The 18,056-nt window shown below is 52.5% G+C and overlaps 1 protein-coding gene across 5 annotated transcripts in view; it reads right to left on the bottom strand.

Annotated features, from left to right (window-relative positions):
- LOC146394430 (uncharacterized) overlaps window positions 1–18,056 on the bottom strand; it is a 227,947-nt gene that overhangs the window by 6,385 nt on the left and 203,506 nt on the right. For 3 of the 5 annotated variants that reach the window (XM_085007377.1, XM_085007376.1, XM_085007375.1), the window contains exons 1-3: window positions 2,019–2,105; window positions 627–740; window positions 77–295 (exon numbers count right to left, since the gene is read on the bottom strand). In XM_085007377.1, the coding sequence (XP_084863503.1) occupies window positions 77–295; window positions 627–686 (279 nt within the window). In that variant the 5' untranslated portion in view covers window positions 687–740; window positions 2,019–2,105. Of the gene's footprint in view, window positions 1–76; window positions 296–626; window positions 741–2,018; window positions 2,122–3,205; window positions 3,292–18,056 lie in introns of those variants that run through there. The other 2 variants (XM_085007372.1, XM_085007373.1) reach the window with 2 other exon arrangements.

Here is an 18,056-nt window from a genome sequence, read left to right as displayed (position 1 = left end):
GGCACCTTTTCCCAAAAGGGAGGAGCCATGGCAGGCTTGACACCCCCTTCCAGCTGAAGGGGTGGGGGCTGCTTACCTCCAAGAGACCCCATAAGAAGCTGAAAAGCCTCTGTGCTGTGGCCACACCCACAGGCTTGTGTGCCCAGTCTGTGATCCAGGGCTGCACCGAGCCCCCGAGGGCGGGCCCCAGAATTGCTGGTGGCCTTCCACAGACTCTGCACTTCAGGGGAGGAGTCCAGCATCTGGATGGGTTTGTCAACCACAACAGGAGCGCAGAGACCCCGCCCCAGGGGACCTGGGCTCAAGACAAAACAGAGGAGAATGTGGAAGGGCCTCCCCCACAGGTGACAAGGACAGGGTCCCAGGAAAAGGCTGGTGCTCAAAGGAAGGCTGATGCTGCGGGTCCCCCTGGGGTTGGGGACACTCATGGGGGTGTGTGTGGCGTAGAACCACAGTGACCCACACGGAGGTCACTGATCTGATTAGTGGCCAGATGGAGACCAGCCTACTCCAGCTCCATCTACACCAGCCACGTCACAGCGGACCCGCGGAAGCTCTCGCAGCTTTTCAACACAATGACCCAAGGGAAACTCACTGACCAGGGGAGGCACCCGTGGTTTATTTACCAGGAGAGAAAAGTACATGTAGGGCCGATGCTTTTTGGAATTTTTGGATCGTTTGAACATTTTGGGCTGCTCCACAACGAGAAACAAACGAGGCCACTCCCACCAAGGAGCAAACTGCAGGAAAACCAAAGCGACATTGGCGTATGAACATCAGGGGGAAAGGGGGGCGGTGGGATGCCACGTCCCCAGGACAGGGAAGATAGGGGGCATCTGACGGGCATCTAGGAAGAGCTGGGCCTCTCGCCTGTGTGCAGCCTGGATCCTGAAGGACACGTGCCAGCTGGGAGCACCGTGCCAGGGGTGCCATGCCTGGGAGTGCCATGCCTGGGAACTCCATGCCAGGAACACCACGCCAGAAACACCACATCTGGTAACTCCACTCCAGGAACACCACACCTGGCAGATCCGTGCCAAGAACGGCACACTAGCAATATCCCACCTGGGAACTCCATGCGAGGAACACCACATCTGGGCGCCCCACCCCAGGAATGCCGCATCGGATGCTCCCCCTCAGGGAGGGGGCGCTCCCTCCCCAGCACTTCCAGAGAAACCACAGACACGCTCGCAGCAGGGGTCAACCCCCAAGAAAGGGAGAAACTCCAGCAGCAGCAGCAGCAGGGAGGTCTGAGGCCCTCGGGTGGGTGCCCATGGCGGGGTCATCACGGCCACTGAGGGCTGAAGGCTGTCCCCATAAGAGCCCAGATCCCCTTCCGGCCTCAGGTGAGCACCTCCTCCTCTGCGACACGGTTGGACCAACACCGCCTGGGGCCCGATGCCAGGCAGACGCCTCAGAGACTCTGCTCATCAGACATTTCTAAGTAGCCCCTGATGCTGGGGCGGGGGCCTCAGCGTGGAAAACACAGCAGGCAACAGCCCAGCAGGAAGTGGGCCACATGCCATACCCTGGACCCCACAATGCTGGGGCCACTCTTCCACAAAGGCAGAGTCAGAAAACCAAGGCTCACTCACGCGTCATGACAACATGACAGCACAGACGTGACGGGATGGATAGATGCCCTCCCCCAGTCATTGTCGCAGCACAGGTCTTCAAGGTCACTGGGAAGGTCACACATGGGGCCTCCCTGGGACCTGGGATCCCGGTGTTGGGAGGAGCCAAGGTCAGCACAGACGTGTCCCAACCCCCCTCACGCACATGTCCCTGCTGTGCGTCCCAACACCCCTCCGCAGGGACACATCATACCTGTGTGTCCCAACCCCCCCAGGCACATGTCCCAGCTGTGTGTCCATGCAGGCTGCCTTGGCCCCTGCTTGCCTGAGTCCTGAGTCCAGTCCAGGACAGCTGACAGCACCCCAAGCTCCCACCAGGGATGGGGGGACCTACAGCCCCACTGTCTCCTGCAAGCACATGTCCTCCCTGGTGTAGGCACCCACCTTTGGCTGCAGACGGGCTCAGGAATGAGAAGGAGCAGCTTGTGTCCTCCTTGGGGACCTGGTAGCTCAGGGTCAGCAGCAGGTCACTGAGAAGGACAAGGGCCTGTGGGGCCAGGGGTGAGTTGGCACCCATTGAGATGGGCATCCAGTCATCCCCATGGGAGCAGGAACCATCCACCCCACGGAGACCCAGCCTTTCCAAGGTGGGAGACCAGTGCTGGGAGGGGCACAGCAGCCGAGCCTGGAAAACCCCCCAACACCCCACCCCTGCCTGCATACAAGACAGAGGTCAAAGGGTCAAAATATGAACATGAACATGAAACCAGTGCACACAGGACAGGAACTGACATGGACAAGTGCTGGAGCATGAGGCTGACTGGCAGAATGACATGCAAACACACTACACCCATGCAACAAGACCATGTGCTGTACAAACACACAACATGCAAACACTCATACAACATGTAACACAGACCATGTGCTATACAAATACATTACATGCAAGCATGCAACATGCATATATCATATGAAACAAAGACCATGTGCTGTACAAAGATACAGCACGCAAACACACAACACACATACAACATGCAACACAGACCATGTGCTATACAAATACATGACATGCAAGCATGCAACATGCATATATCATATAAAACAGAATGTGTTGTTCAAACATATGACATGCAAACACAACATTCATACAACATGCAACACAGACTATGCTGTACCAAGATACAACATGCAAACGCACAACATACATACAACATTCAACACTGACTTGTGCTGTACAAATACATGACATGCAAGCATGCAACATGCATACATCATGTAACTGTGTGCTGTGCAAACATGACATGCAAACACACAACATTCACACAACATGCCATGCAGACCTGTGCTGTACACACAACTGCAAACACGCAACCTGCATACATCATGCTACACCATGTGCTGTACAAACATGCAACATACATGCAACATGGACCATGTGCTGTACAGACAATGTACAAACTTACAACGTATGACCTACAGTGTACAACATACTACAGACAGGTACAAGCAACACACAGGGCATCGTCTGCAGCACCCAGGCAGGAAACCAGCCCCAAGGGGCCATCCCCAATGCTCACAAGCTGCACAAGGGACCATCCCAGAGTCGCTGTCAATGGCCAGAAAGTACAAACCTCCTTCCTGACAGGACGTCAGGAATATGAGGTGCTTTCCTCTAGGGCCCCAGCGGGGTCTTTGCTACCAGGAAGCAGGACCCCCGAGACTGTGGAGGATGGAGGGAGGAAACGACGGCCCAACTGAATGCGTAGAAGAGCCTGGCGAGGCGCTGGGCTGAGGACAGAGCGCACGGAGCAGCTGACATGCTTGGGAGCCGGCAGGACCCCAGGCACGTGCGTCAGAAGCTGCACCCAAGCCCAGGTTATGTAGCTGGAGGGGCCTGGTGTGTAGACAGCAGGGCCTGAGGGGGAAACCTCACTTTGACTCACTGTGTATGATGCGTAACCACCAGCCCATAAAGCATCCACCCCGGGGTCTCCCACACAGGTTCCATCACCAGCCGGGCACAGGGAGTTCAAGGCTCCAGCGTTGCCACAGTTGCAGCCCTGGCCCAGGAACTCCTTATGCCACAGGGCAGCAGTGGCCGAGTGATGACAAGCCAAGCCTGAGTCAGGCTGTTTTCCGGATCATCACAGGGCTCCCCTGGGGGACAGGGGGATGTTTTTTACCCCCATCTACCCACTCACAGGGTAGAAGCCCCCTTCGTATGCTCACGTGAGCAACCGGGGCCCACAAAATGTGACCCCTGTCCCCGGGTCTGCAGAGACCAGTGAATGTTGGGGCTCAGTGGACCATCCCCCAACACGTACACGATTTCATGTGATTTCTACAGAGTGGAAAGGCTGAGCCTAAGGCCCTCCATCGTCACCCCAGGGACACACCCAAGATGCATACCCACCACCCCTGTGTCTGAGGACACACAGCACACACCCCACATCACACACCAGATCCACACCCACATCTACACCCACATCAAACACACACATCGCACCCACACCATGTCCACATCCACACCCACACATCCCGCTGGATGAGCGTGTCCAGCAGTGGGGTCATCACACCAATTCATCGACCAGCCGGGCAGATCGGACACGGGTGGAGCCCCCTCCCTCATTGCAGGATGGCCGGGTCCCGGTGTCTCTGCACTGGTGGTCACTCTGGCCATGTCCCTGTGCTGGGGGGAGAGGGTGGGGACTAAGAGTGGTCAGTGGACTGGGGAGGGGATGGGGAAGGGGACGGGAGAGGAAGAGGAGAGAATGGAGAGAGGGGGAGGGAGCAGAGGGGATGCAGGAATGGGGGAGGGGAAAGGGGGGTGAGGGGACAGAGGGGAAGGGGGAGGGGGAAATGGGGGCAAGGGGACAGGGCCAATGGCAGGGGCAGGGAAAAGGACGGCAGCTCCTCCAGAACACAGACGCCTCCCCCCAAGATTCTGGGCCCATAATCACCTCAATTATCAACCCCAGGGTTCCCCCCCCACCCAGAGTCAGGCATCCGACCTGACCCTCAGGCCGTGAAAAGAGGACACAGCTGCCCCCATTGCCTTAACGTCACCACCCCCACCCCACCCCTGCCTTTGCCCCCCCCTACTCACCCACAGGACTCAGGTGCTGATGGGACCCCCTGGATGGAGGCCAGGCCCACCCCCAGACCCTCACCAACACATAAACAAGAGGACACCCTCAGGTGACTGGACCTCAAGAGGACAGCAGGACACGGCCACAGGGGCTGTGATGGGCACCAGGCCCCACCATTCCCACACTCAGACCCCATGGAGGAGGTGTGTCCCTGTGACTCACCCACCCAGGACGTCCATGGCACACAGGACCAGGCTACGGCCCCATGGGGTCAGCTCTGCCCACTGCAGGGCAAGTGGGAAGGGGGTCTCCCCAGGCTTAACTGCCCCACCCCTGGCTTCACACTTCAAGGCTGACCCCACAGGACTGGGGTCTCTGCAGAAACAAGATGTTGGGACAGAGAGACAGATGTGCAGATGGGAGAAGGTGGCCAGCGCAGGGGTTGGGGGGGTGATGCTGAGACGGGAGGGAGGTGGACACCAGCCCAGGGCCCCCTGGAGCCCCCAGAAGTTGGAAGAGGCAGGAAGGACCCTGCCCTGGAGCCTCTGGAGGGATCGCGGCCCTGGGACCCCTTGACCTCAGACATCTGAACCCAATAGCTGGGGGAGGGGGGATGCCTGTGGTTTAAGCCCCAGGTGGTGGTCACCTGTGAGGCCCCCAGAGACCCTCCCACATGGCACATCCTCTGAGAGGCATCCTGTCCTTGAGACTGACATCTGGGGCACTGGACAGAGGAAGCCACGCATGTCAGGGCCACAGAATGTGGTTGGTGGCTCCAACACCTCCCATGGAAAGAAGTGACAACATGCCCTGAGCTGTCCTGAGTCACGCTGATCCACTGGGACGAGGACCCTGATGGACCCATCCCGATAGCTGAGCACCAAGAAAACAGGACAGAAAAAGAAAAACAGCAGCATCCCCCTGGCCCCTCGGTGAGGACGCCCCACCTTTTCCTGGCTAAGGGGTTCCCACTGGCCCCCAGTTCAAATGCTCTGGGAATAAAGGGGACCCAGCGGGAGGGGAGGAGCGGCTGTACCCCCAGGCAGGGCAGAGGCCCCCAGAATCTCCATGCCTCTTGGCATGAGATGGGCAGAGCCACCCTCCCAAACGTCTGTCCATACCTGGTTGCCTGAGCTCGTGTGTCCATGCAGGCCCCTCATGCGACCCCGCTGTCCCTCTGTCCATCATCACACTAATCAGCTCAGGGTCTGGGATGAGGTCGGGGCCCCACCCGCGGGCACACCCTGACCTTAGCTCTGCCTCTGAGATGTGGGCGGGGGCACATCGGGGGCCGGGAGGAACAAGCCTGGAATTAGACACAGTCCGCACATAAGCCCTGAGCCACTCGTGACTTTTCCTTCGTTGGATTCAGGCTTTTGCCAGGGGACCCCGAGATTTTAGAAAAACCCCCTGAAGTTCTCGCACCTGCTCCTAGTGGGAGGTTACTGCGGGGACACAGGAACTTGGTCTCTGAAACACGGGGTGTTTCCCTCCCTTTGGCTCCACCCAGTGGCCTTAACCGGAAAGCACAGCCTTGGAACTTGTACAAGTGGGGAAGGTTTCATGGGGCGGGGTCTGGGGCGGAGCTAATGCAGCGGCGGGGCCGCGGGGGAGGGGCCACATTGACCCTCCCCAGGAGGTGCACCTCAGCATTGGGTCTGGGACGTGGGCGGGGGCACATCTGGGCCAGGAGGAACAAGCCTGGAATTAGACACAGTCCAGACATAAACCCTGGGCCTGATTGAAATCCTGGGATTTTCCTTTGTTGGATCCAGCCACTCATCGAGGGATGCCGCGTTTTAAGAAGTCCCTGAGTCCCACGTCTCCCACCTGCTCCCACCTGTCAGGTTACAGCTGTGGATCCAAAGACAGTCAGAGCGGTGCTGGGAGGGTCTGGTCTTTTCTCCCTTTGTCTCCGCCCCGTGGGCTTGACCTGAAAGCACAGCTTTGGAAATGGTGGTCAAACACTCAGGGAGGTTTCTTGGGGCGGGGTCCGGGGCGGGGCTAATGTGGGGGGGAAGCAGGGGCGGGGCCACAGTGACCCTCAGCGGAGGCTTACACCACTTTCATGTGCACCAGGTCCAAGGGCAAAGCAGAGACTCCACAGGAATCTGGGTCCTACCTGACTGCACTTCTGGGAGGATCTCCTGGGAAACCGGGGTGACTGTGGCTCCTTGTGGGAGGACACTGGAGGCAAAGGTCTCTGAATATTCAGCAGCACGTGCTCCTCTAGAGGTGGCCATTTTGGGAAAATCTGGTCCCACCCATCAGCACTGAGAAGCACCAGGCCAAACAATAATTCAGGTGGGGTCACAGCCCCACCCAGCAGGCAACAGGCTGCCTAAAGACCCCCAGGCGCACTCAGCAGCCTCTAATCACACCCAGAGACAGAGCCCCACCCACCAGAGGGATAGGAATAGGCTCCTCCTACCCGTGGGCAGGCACCAGTCCCTCCCATAAGGAAGCCTACAGCAACCCCCCCAACCAACCACAGCCACAAGGAGGCTGACATCAGAAGTAAGAGAGGCTACAACTCTACTGTCTGCAAAAAGGAGACTACTCCAAAACTCATAAAAATGAAAAGGCAGAGAACTCTATTTCATATAAAGGAGAAAGAAAAAACCCCAGAAAAATAGCTCAGGGATCTGGAGATTCTCAGTCTCTAGGACGAAGACTTTAGACTGACGACAGTGAAGATGATGCAGGACACTGGAAAGAGACTGGAGGCAAAGATGGATAATTTGCAGCAAACACTGAGAAAGGAATACAAGATTTCAAACTTAAGCACATGAGATGCAAAGTACAATAACTGAAATAACAAATTCCTTAGAAGCAACCAACAGCAGGATACAGGAGGCAGAATAACAAATAAGTTGAGGTGGAAGACAGATGAGTAGAAATCACGTATGCAGAACAGAAAAGAGGAAAAAGATTGAAAAGAAATGAAGAGAGTCTCAGAGAACTCTGGGGCAATGTGAAACGCACAACATCCGTATTGTAGGGGTGCCCGAAAGAAAGACAGAGAGAGAGAGGGAGAGATAAAAACGTTCCAAGAGATAATACCTGAAAACAGAGCTAACATGGGCAAGGAACCACTCACTCAAACCCAGGAAGCACAGTAAGCACCATGTAAAATAAACCCAAGGAGGAACACCCTGAGACAAACGGACCAAAATTCAACACAAAGAGAAAATACGGAGAGCAGCTAGGGAAAAGACACAAATAACGTACAAGGGAACCCTGATAAGGTTATGGGCAGATTTTTCAGCAGGAACTCTGCAGGCCAGAAGGGACTGGCATCATATACTTAAGGCGATGAAAGGAGAAAACCTCCAACCAAGAGGACTTTACACAGCAAGGCTCTCATTCAGATTTGAAGGAGAAAACAAAAGCTTTACAGATAAACAAAAGCTGAGGGAATTCAGCACCACTACACCAGCTTTACAACAAAGGCTAAGGGAACCTCTCCAGGCAGAAAAGGCAAGGCTGCAACAGGAAACAAAAATACCAAAAATGACATGGCTCACCAGGAAAGGCATACATACAGTGAAGGTAGGAAACGGTCCACGCACAAAAGTGCTCCCAAAACCAGAAATTCATGAGAAGAGGTGAGTACAAATGCAGGACCCTGGAGACACACTTGCAATTAACAGACGAACAACGTAAACTCGTATGTATAGAGACTCCTATATCAAAACCTCAGGGCAGGAGTTCCCATCATGGCGCAGTGGTTAACGAATCCGACTAGGAACCATGAGGTTGCGGGTTCGATCCCTGCCCTTGCTCAGTGGGTTGACGATCCGGCTTTGCAGGGAGCTGTGGTGTAGTTTGCAGACGCGGCTCGGATCCTGCGTTGCTTTGGCTCTGGTGCAGGCTGGCAGCTACAGCTCCAATTAGACTCCTAGCCTGGGAACCTCCATATGCCACGCAAGCAGCCCAAGAAATGGCAAAAAGACAAAAACACCTCAGGGCAAATGCAATCCCAAAACCTACAATTGATACACACAAAAATAAGAAAAATCAACTCAAATACAAGACTAAACAGAGTCATCAAACCACAAGAAGAGAGAAGGAGAAAAAAGAGCAGCAAAAACAAATCCAAAACAGCTAATAAAATGGCAACAAGAACATACATATAATTACCTCCAATGTAAATGGACTTGCTGCCCCAACCCAAAGGCTGTCATGACCTGATGGGTCGGAAAGTGTGGGCTGGAGCAGACATAGGCTGGCTGAATGGATATGAACACAAGATCCATATGTATCCTGTCCTCAGGAAGCCCACCTCACTTGTAGGGACACACATACACTGAAAGTGAGAGGATGGGAAAAACTCCTCCATGTCAATGGGAATCCAAAGAAAGCTGGAGTAGCAACACTCCCATCAGCAAAGTAGACCTTAAAATGAAGACTGTTATAAGAGACAAGGTAGGACATTCCGTAAGGGTCAAAGGATCTGAAATGGAGTCTTAACTAAAGAACAACCCCCCTTGGCTAAGAAGGCAGCTGCAAGCCTTTCCAGCTGTGCTCATCACTATGCCACCCTTCTTGTAATAGTGTAACAACTGTGTGCTCTCTGTCCAAGCCAGCAGCCCTGCTAATCAGGTACCCAGCACTGCTCATCAGTTCTGCTTCTGCAACCTTGCTTGCTCAGTTTCTTAGGGAGGAACACTGTCTGCTTGGGGATGGGGGAGGTCCGGGATGCTTACATGGGAAAATCAAGACCTTGTAGTGTATAAAGGTTACTGAGAACAAAGACCTGGTGCTCCGACTCTGGAGGTGACTTCTCTGAGCCTGCACCGGTGCTGAATAAACCTTGCTTTTCCATATCTCCGAGTGCTGTTTGTCTCCTTCCATTGCCACGGTTTTTGCGGTTTCTGCAACATTTTGGTGCGTTGGCCGGGAAGCCGACAACGAAGCTGACCTCTTGTGCCACCGTTGTCGGGGAACCCGGGGAGGCCATGGTCGCTGGCCCAGTGACAGGTGGATAGCACGCACCAGCCACTTTGCCGGATCCAGACCCTCACTTGGGCCGTGGCCTTGGCCCACACCGCTTCCTGAACGGACTCAGAAGGAGAGTGGAAACAGGTTCCAGGACAGGACGTCAGACTGGTGAGTGCCCTGGGGACATCTGCCCAAGTCAGGACCCGCCATACGGTGGATGGAGAGACTGATCACCTCTCAGTGACCAAAGGGTCACTCAGGTCAGGGTTTGCTCCCTTGGGATCAGGAGGCTTGTCAATTCTGGTGTGTGTGTGAGTGACTGGAGAGAACGAGAGCCCATGCTCCACCGTCTTTGGACTACGGAGCCTGAGTGAGTCCTAACCTGCAGTTCCGCGGTGACCCTCATACAGCTTATGGTGGCCCTCTTCGGGGGGATCCTGATGTTGGGGTTTATACAGTCCCACCTATGCTAAGAGGCACCTGAAATATCTCCTCTGGGGGAGTGGTCAGGCGGACGAAGCGATTGTTACCTGAGGCCTTGTCCTCACTGTTTGTTTTGTGTCACCAGCACAGGGTGGGACTTCACACAATGGGTAAATCGGCTTCCAAGCCCACTGTCTTAGAGTGTATGGTTAAGAATTTTAAGAAAGGATTTTCTAGAGATTACGCTGTTAAGCTGAGTCCTGGAAAACTGTGTATCCTCTGTACCCTAGAGTGGCCCTCCTTTGGTGTTGGCTGGCCTCCAGAAGGGACCTTAGATGTGTTCACAGTTGCAGCAGTATATAATAACAGGAGACCCTGGACACCCAGACCAATTTCCATATATTGATCAATGGTTGGAAATTGCCTATTTGAGGCCCCCATGGGTTCGGTTCTGCACCACAGACCAGGGACAGTGTAGGGTGCTAGTAGTCCAGTCCAAGAAGAAAACCTTGTCTCAAAACAAGGTGCCACCTATTTATCAAGGGGAACCTGAGGACGCGCCCCTTATGCCACCACCTTATGTGCTGCCGGCCCCACCTCCAGGAGCCGAAGGTCCCCAGATGCCAGATAGCCCACCGCCTTCTGTTTCTCCTCCTCCTTCTGCTTCTGAAGTTCCCAAGGTGCTATCACCCCCGCAGCCAGATTCTCCAGAACCTATGAGCAGGTGTCTCCGGTCAGCTCATAGGAGCATTTGTAATACTGGAGCAGCCACTCTAGCATTACAAATGCCCTTATGGGAGACACAGCAAGTCGCCCCCAATGGGACCATACAAGAAGGGGGATGTTTTTATTATTACCAGCCCTTTTCCACTATTGATCTCAACTGGAAACACCATATGCCCTCATATTCTGAAAAGACTCAGGCGCTGATTGATCTCTTAGAATTCATTTTCCAGACACACTGTCCCACCTGGATAGACTGCCGGCAACTCCTCTTTACTCTATTTGACTCTAAAGAGCGCTGGTGAATTGAAGCAGAAGCCCCAAAATGGCTTCAGCCCAATACGGGGGGTTGAGCATACTTGGCAAACTGGGTGACGGAAGCCTTCCCAGAAGAAAATCCCCCTTGGGACTATGACACTGAAGAAGGGAAACGTAACCTAGAGAGGTACTGGCAGGCCTTCCTACAGGGGGCAAAAGCTGGGGCTAAAAACCCACTAATATAGCTAAGATCAGTGAGATACTACAAGAGCCAAATGAAAGCCCAGCCAAATTCTATGAGAGACTATGTGAGGCTTTCCAAATCTACACCCCTTTTGATCCCGAGGCCCCTGAGAACCAACAGATGATAAATGCTGCCTTTGTGGGACAAGCCCAATCAGATACCTGTAAAAAGCTACAGAAATTAGAAGGATTTGCAGGAGAGAATGCCACTAAACTATTGGAAATAGCCAACAAGGTTTTTATTAACCGAGACCAGATGGCCCACCAGGATGCAGAGACGAGAATGAAACAAAAAGTGACTCTTCTGAAAGCCGCCCTATCAAAACCGGTGCCCCCAGTGGGACCACCCCATAGGGGACAAGGCACAGGCCAGGGGAAAGGAGTCCCCTGGAACATGACCAATGCGCTTACTGCAAAGAAAAGGGGCATTGAAAAAATGAATACGGAGTTCCCGTCGTGGCGCAGTGGTTAACGAATCCGACTAGGAACCATGAGGTTGCGGGTTCGATCCCTGCCCTTGCTCAGTGGGTTAACGATCCGGCATTGCCATGAGCTGTGGTGTAGGTTGCAGACACGGCGCGGATCCCGCATTGCTGTGGCTCTGGCGTAGGCCGGTGGCTATAGCTCCGATTCAACCCCTAGCCTGGGAACCTCCATATGCCGCGGGAGCGGCCCAAGAAATAGCAACAATAACAACAACAACGACAAAAAAAAAAAAAGACAAAAAAAAAAAAAAAATGAATGCCCCAACCGTCCTGAGAAAAAGACCAAGGCCCCACCTAGCCAGTACTGATCTGAGCCATTCAGCACCAACCTGATTGGCCTGGCAGAGTCTGATTACGGGGGACAAGGCTCTCTCCAACTGGGCCCCCGAGAGCCTATGGTCAGAATTCAAGTAGGGGGCCACCCCATAGACTTTATTGTTGACACAGGTGCCGAACTTTCTGTGGTTACACAACCTGTGGCTCCCCTCTCGGGGAAAGAAACCACCATACTTGGCGCCACAGGTATCCAAACCCACAGGCCCTTCTGCAGTCCTCGACGATGTCGGTTAGGAGGCGATGAAGTAATACATGAATTTCTTTACCTGCCTGACTGCCCAGTCGCCCTGATGGGAAGAGACCTGCTGGCTAAAATGGGGACACAAATTTCCTTTTCTACTGATGGATCGGCCCAACTTAAATTGACAGAACCGCCCTCTCCTTTAATCATGGCTCTTGCTGTAAAAAGGGAAGAGGAATGGCGCTTGCACTCTTCCCCTTCAGAAATGGGGACCATTCCCCCAGAACTAGAGACTAAATACCCATTGGTTTGGGCTGAAGGAAACCCACCAGGACTGGCAAAATGCCACGCTCCTGTCTTGATTGATCTAAAACCCGGAGCTCAACCGGTAAAGCTACAGCAATACTCAATTCCCAGAGAAGCTCGACTGGGAATCCAGGTTCACCTGGATAGGCTGCTTCAGCATGGACTGTTAATAAAACGTCAGTCCCCTTGGAACACCCCTTTACTGTCCGTGAAAAAACCGGGAACACAGGACTACCGCCCAGTACAGGACTTGAGAGCCATAAATGAAGCAGCAGTCACATTACATCTGTCCGTCCCTGACCCGTGTACCCTGCTAGGGCTGATCCCCTCCACTGCTGAGTGGTTTACTTGCCTGGACTTAAAAGACGCTTTTTTCTGCCTCCGGGTGGCACCTGCCAGTCAGCTCTTGTTCGCTTTTGAATGGGAGAATCCACATACAGGGACAAAGGATCAGCTCACCTGGACTAGACTCCCACAGGGATTCAAAAACTCTCCCACTCTTCTTAGCGGCGCCCTAGCTGCTGACCTGGCTGAATTTCCTGGACAAAAACTGGGCTGTGTTTTGCTACAGTATGTTGATGACCTCTTACTGGCTGGCACCACGGAGGCTCAGTGCCTAGAAGGAACAAGAGCTCTCCTTTCCCTACTGATGGAGGCACGGTATCAGGTATCAAAGAAAAAGGCACAAATCCGCAAAGAAACAAGTCAAGTATTATCTGGGCTTCAACATCATGCAGGGCCGACGCATGCTGGGGACTGAAAGAAAGCAGGCAGTCTGTGCCATTCCTGTCCCTACCACCCGCCGGAAGGTTCGTGAGTTCCTAGGGGCAGCAGGATTCTGCCGGATATGGATCCCTGGGTTTTCAGACTTGGCCAGGCCTCTGTATGAGGCTCTAAAAGGAGAAAAAAAGGCTCCCCTTGAATGGGGACCAAGCCAGGAGGCAGCATTTCAAACAATCAAAACCAAACTCACTGAGGCTCCAGCCGTGGGACTTCCTGATGTAACCAGAGAATTTAACCTTTTTGTTCATGAGAAAAATGGCATGGCTTTGGGAGACTTAACACAAAAATTTGGGCCTTGGCAGAGGCCAGTGGCATATCTGTCTAAACAAATGGACTCAGTTGCGGCCGGATGGCCTCCCTGCCTCCGAGCACTGGCAGCTACCACCTTGTTGGTGAGAGAGGCTGACAAGTTGACCCTGGGACAAAACCTCAATGTTGAAGTCCCACACTCAGTTGTAGCCCTAATGGATACCAGGGGCCACCATTGGCTCACACATGCACGAACGACTCAATATCAAGGGTTACTATGTGAAAGTCCACGGGTAAAACTGGAGATTATATGAACTCTGAACCCAGCCACTCTTCTGCCAGATGGAATGGGGCCCCCAGACCATAACTGCCTGGAGGTACTAGATTAGGTGTTTTCCAGCAGGCCTGACTTGACTGACAAACCACTCCAAAATCCTGACCTGGTCTTATATACTGATGGCTGCAGCTTTATGGAGGATGGAAAAAGGATGGCAGGATATGCTGTGGTATCTGACTTAAAAGTGATAGAAGCAGAGGTGCTTCCTCAAGGCTGGTCAGCACAGAGAGCAGAATTATGGGCCTTAATGAGAGCACTGGAACTCAGCCGAGACCAGAGAGTTAATATCTATACCGACCCACGGTATGCCTTTGCAACTTTACATGTCCATGGAGCCTTATATAAAGAAAGAGGGCTCCTCACTGCTGAAGGAAAAGGAATTAAAAACCAGGCTGAAATCTTAAAGCTCCTAGAGGCAGTATGGGAACCTAAAGAAGTTGCAGTTATCCACTGTAAAGGCCACCAAAAGGGAGATGACCCAGTGACAAAAGGAAACCGTAGTATTGATGCAGCTGCCAGACAGGCAGCCCGGGGACAACAGCCAGACAAACCTAAGGTCTTGCTGGCCCCAGAAGTGCCAGCTATCCCCAGATATTCTCCAGAGGAAGAAAAAATGGATAAGGGAGGAAGGAGGAACTAAAACTAAAACAGGATGGTGGGTCACACGGGACCACCGAGTTTACGTTCCAGAACAGCTGGCCTACAGACTAGTCCACCAACAACATGAGCTAACCCACATGGGCAAAACTGCCTTAGAGACCCTACTGGGCAGGTACCATCTCATTGCTCGTCTTCCTGCACTCTGCTCCTCTGTCTCCCAAAGATGCATAAACTATTTACAGAATAATGCCCGCCAGGGTCCCCACAGACCAACTAGAGCACAACACTGTGGACTGTCCCCATTTGAGGATATAAAAGTGGACTTCACTGAAGTCACCCCTAGTGAGGGGTACAAATATTTCCTAGTTTTTATATGTATTTTTTCAGGATGGGGAGAGGCCTTCCCTACCCAAACTGAAAAGGCAAGGGAAGTAACCAAGGCACTCCTGAGAGACATTATTCCCAGATATGGAATGCCTCTGACCATCGGGTCAGGTAATGGACCAGCATTAGTGGCCGAAACAGTACAACAGGTGGCAAAAGCTTTACAGATCTGACGGAAACTACATTCTGCTTATCACCCTCAAAGTTCAGGGAAAGTAGAATGCATGAACCGAACCCTTAAACAGACCCTGGCAAAGTTATGTCAGGAAACTGGCTTGCCCTGGATAGACATGTTGCCAGTGGCCCTCTTAAAAGTGAGATGCTCACCCCAAGAGGGAATAGAATTCTCGCCATTTGAAATCTTATATGGAAGGTCACCTCCACTAATCAGTTTAAAAGGAAACACCAGGGAGTTGGGAGACTTGGAATTACATAAACAATTACAAGGACTGGGGCTCACTATTTCTCGGATACATAAATGGGTCACGGACAGAATACCTGTGTCCTTAGGTATAACAGTACACCCCCACAAGCCAGGGGACCAGGTGTGGATAAAGGACTGGAAAAAGGAGCCTTTGAGGCCGGTATGGAAGGGCCCCTATACTGCAATTCTAACCACCCCCACTGCTCTTAAAGTAACAGGAATAGATGCTTGGATCCATCATTCTAGAGTAAAACCGGCTGGCACAGCTGATGACCGTGGAGAGTGGGAGACTGCCCTCAATCCGGAGAGACCTCTTCGCCTGACAATACAGAGAAGGAGACGACGATCTCAAAGCCCTGCTCTGGCCACACCGGAAGCTGGTGAGTCAACGCACAGCTGAAGCTTGAGGAATCGGCAGCCTGGTAAAATAAACTGCCTTACCTCCCTTCCACAAGACACTCTCTAACTGTCATACACTCTTATCTTATGACCAACATGTATGTTTGCTGCCTGTTGCTGTTAATCTGGTCCCCTTTGGTTCTGCCGGGATCCATGTCCTCATGTGACCTGTACATTCGAGTGACCCGATCAGATCAAGGGGTTACATGGGCTTTGCTTTACTCCACTCATTTCTCCTGTTCCGGAGAAATTCATGGAAGTTGTACTCACAACAGGACCACTTATTCTATCTGTCAACAGGGGGACCAATATACTTGCTTTGATCCATGATACTAACCAACTGAGGAATGGTTAGAAGTCCGGCGCTCTCATAAATCAGGGCAGCTAATTAATCGGACCCAAATTACCAACCCCAAGTTGCCAGTATCAATACTTTTTGATGCCTGTGAAGCTATGAATGGGTCATGGACTTCTACTAGACCATGTGGAAGCCCATCATGGGAAAGAGAACATAGACTCCAGCATGAATATATGTGCTGGGGGACCACCTGCAGCGGTTGCCTGGAATGCACTTTCTGGAGCTGTGTGGCCTGGGCAACCTGGAATAAGGGAGACAAAACAGCTGTCCTTCAAAAGGGTACAGCCCCTCCAGACTGCCAGACTAAAGCCTGTAACCCAGTTAATTTCACTATTTCCAATTCCAGTGAGCCCAAATGGAAGGAGAGTTTCAAAATAAGCATTCGCATTGACGGAAGAGGCCTTGACCCTGGAGCTGTGCTACATTTCCAGAGAATCACGTTTGCACTCCAAGCTGCCTCTCACAGCATCTTTCATTCCTTTTATGAAGAGATAAGAAACATCCCACCTCCCATTCTGGCCACAACTAAGAACCTGTTCTTAGCCCTGGCAGAAACTATTGCACAAACTCTCAAAGTCTCCTCTTGTTATGTATGCGGGGAAACGAACACAGGAGACCACTGGCCTTGGCAAGCCAGAGAACTGGACCCATTAGAGCCTCATAGTGAGACTGCATACCCCCAACTCACCAATGGGGTATGGCTCCTCAGAACTGCTATTATAGGGAGAAATTGTCTTGCGAGGTGGGGAGGATGGTTTAATGTTTCGGTAGGAAGCTTAACATGTTTAGGCCTAAGGTATTATAATCTGACTGCCCAAGAGACTCAATGGTGGTCATCCTCCAATCGCTCAGAGCCCAAGCCCAATCCCTTGTCTAACTTCTCCCTCCTTCGACAAGCATGGGAAGATATCAGTACTAATATGCAGTGGCGGGCACCAAAGGGATTATATTGGATTTTTGGAAAAATGGCCTATTCCATACTCCCCCCAAATTGGGCTGGAGCATGTGTGCTGGGAACAATCAGACCTTCCTTCTTCCTGCTCCTACTGTCACTAGGAAAGCAACTGGGAGTTCCTATATATAGGCACAGGGTGCCCAGAGAGACCAGAGGGCTCTCCAAATTGGAAACTGGAAAGATGATGAATGGCCCCCAGAACAGATAATTCAATATTATGGGCCTGCCTCCTGGGCAGAGGATGGCGCTTGGGGATATCACACCCCTATCTATATGCTGAACCACATCATCAGACTACAGGCGGTTTTGGAACTGATACCCAATGACACTGCAAGGACCTTGACTATATTGGCCCAACAACAAACTAAAATGCATAGTGCAATCTACCAAAATCTCTTGGCCTTGGATTATTTACTTGCTTCTGAAGGAGGGGGTTTGTGGAAAATTTAACTTAAGTAATTGCTGTCTACAAATAGATGACACCGAAAAGGTGGTGAAGGAAATTGCTGACTGCATGACTAAACATGCCCATGTACCTGTACAAACTTGGAAAGGATGGGATGCAGACAGTCTCTTTGGTAAATGGTTCTCTTGGTTGGGAGGAATTAAGACAACGGTCAGAACAATCATGGTTATACTCACAGGGTGCCTACTTATCCCCTGCCTTGTACCTCTCCTGATAAGTATTATAAAAGGATTTATAAGAACCATGGGTAAGGAGTTCCCGTCGTGGTGCAGTGGTTAACGAATCCGACTAGGAACCAAGAGGTTGGGGGTTTGATCCCTGCTAGGAACCATGAGGTTGTGGGTTCGGTCCCTGCCCTTGCTCAGTGGCTTAACGATCTGGTGTTGTCGTGAGCTGTGGTGTAGGTTGCAGACGTGGCTCGGATCCCGCATTGCTGTGGCTCTGGCGTAGGCCGGTGGCTACAGCTCTGATTCAACCCCTAGCCTGGGAACCTCCATATGCCGCGGGAGCGGCCCAAGAAATAGCAACAACAACAACAA

This window comes from Sus scrofa, chromosome X (genome assembly GCF_054392235.1).
Source record: "Sus scrofa isolate SSC_HxYL_T2T_F1_AM1 chromosome X, Sscrofa_HxYL_maternal_Yorkshire_Landrace_v2.0, whole genome shotgun sequence".
NCBI classification, from domain to species: Eukaryota; Metazoa; Chordata; class Mammalia; order Artiodactyla; family Suidae; genus Sus; species Sus scrofa.
The sequence above is the reverse complement of the archived record's forward strand: the minus strand, read 5'-3'. Positions and strand labels throughout refer to the sequence as shown.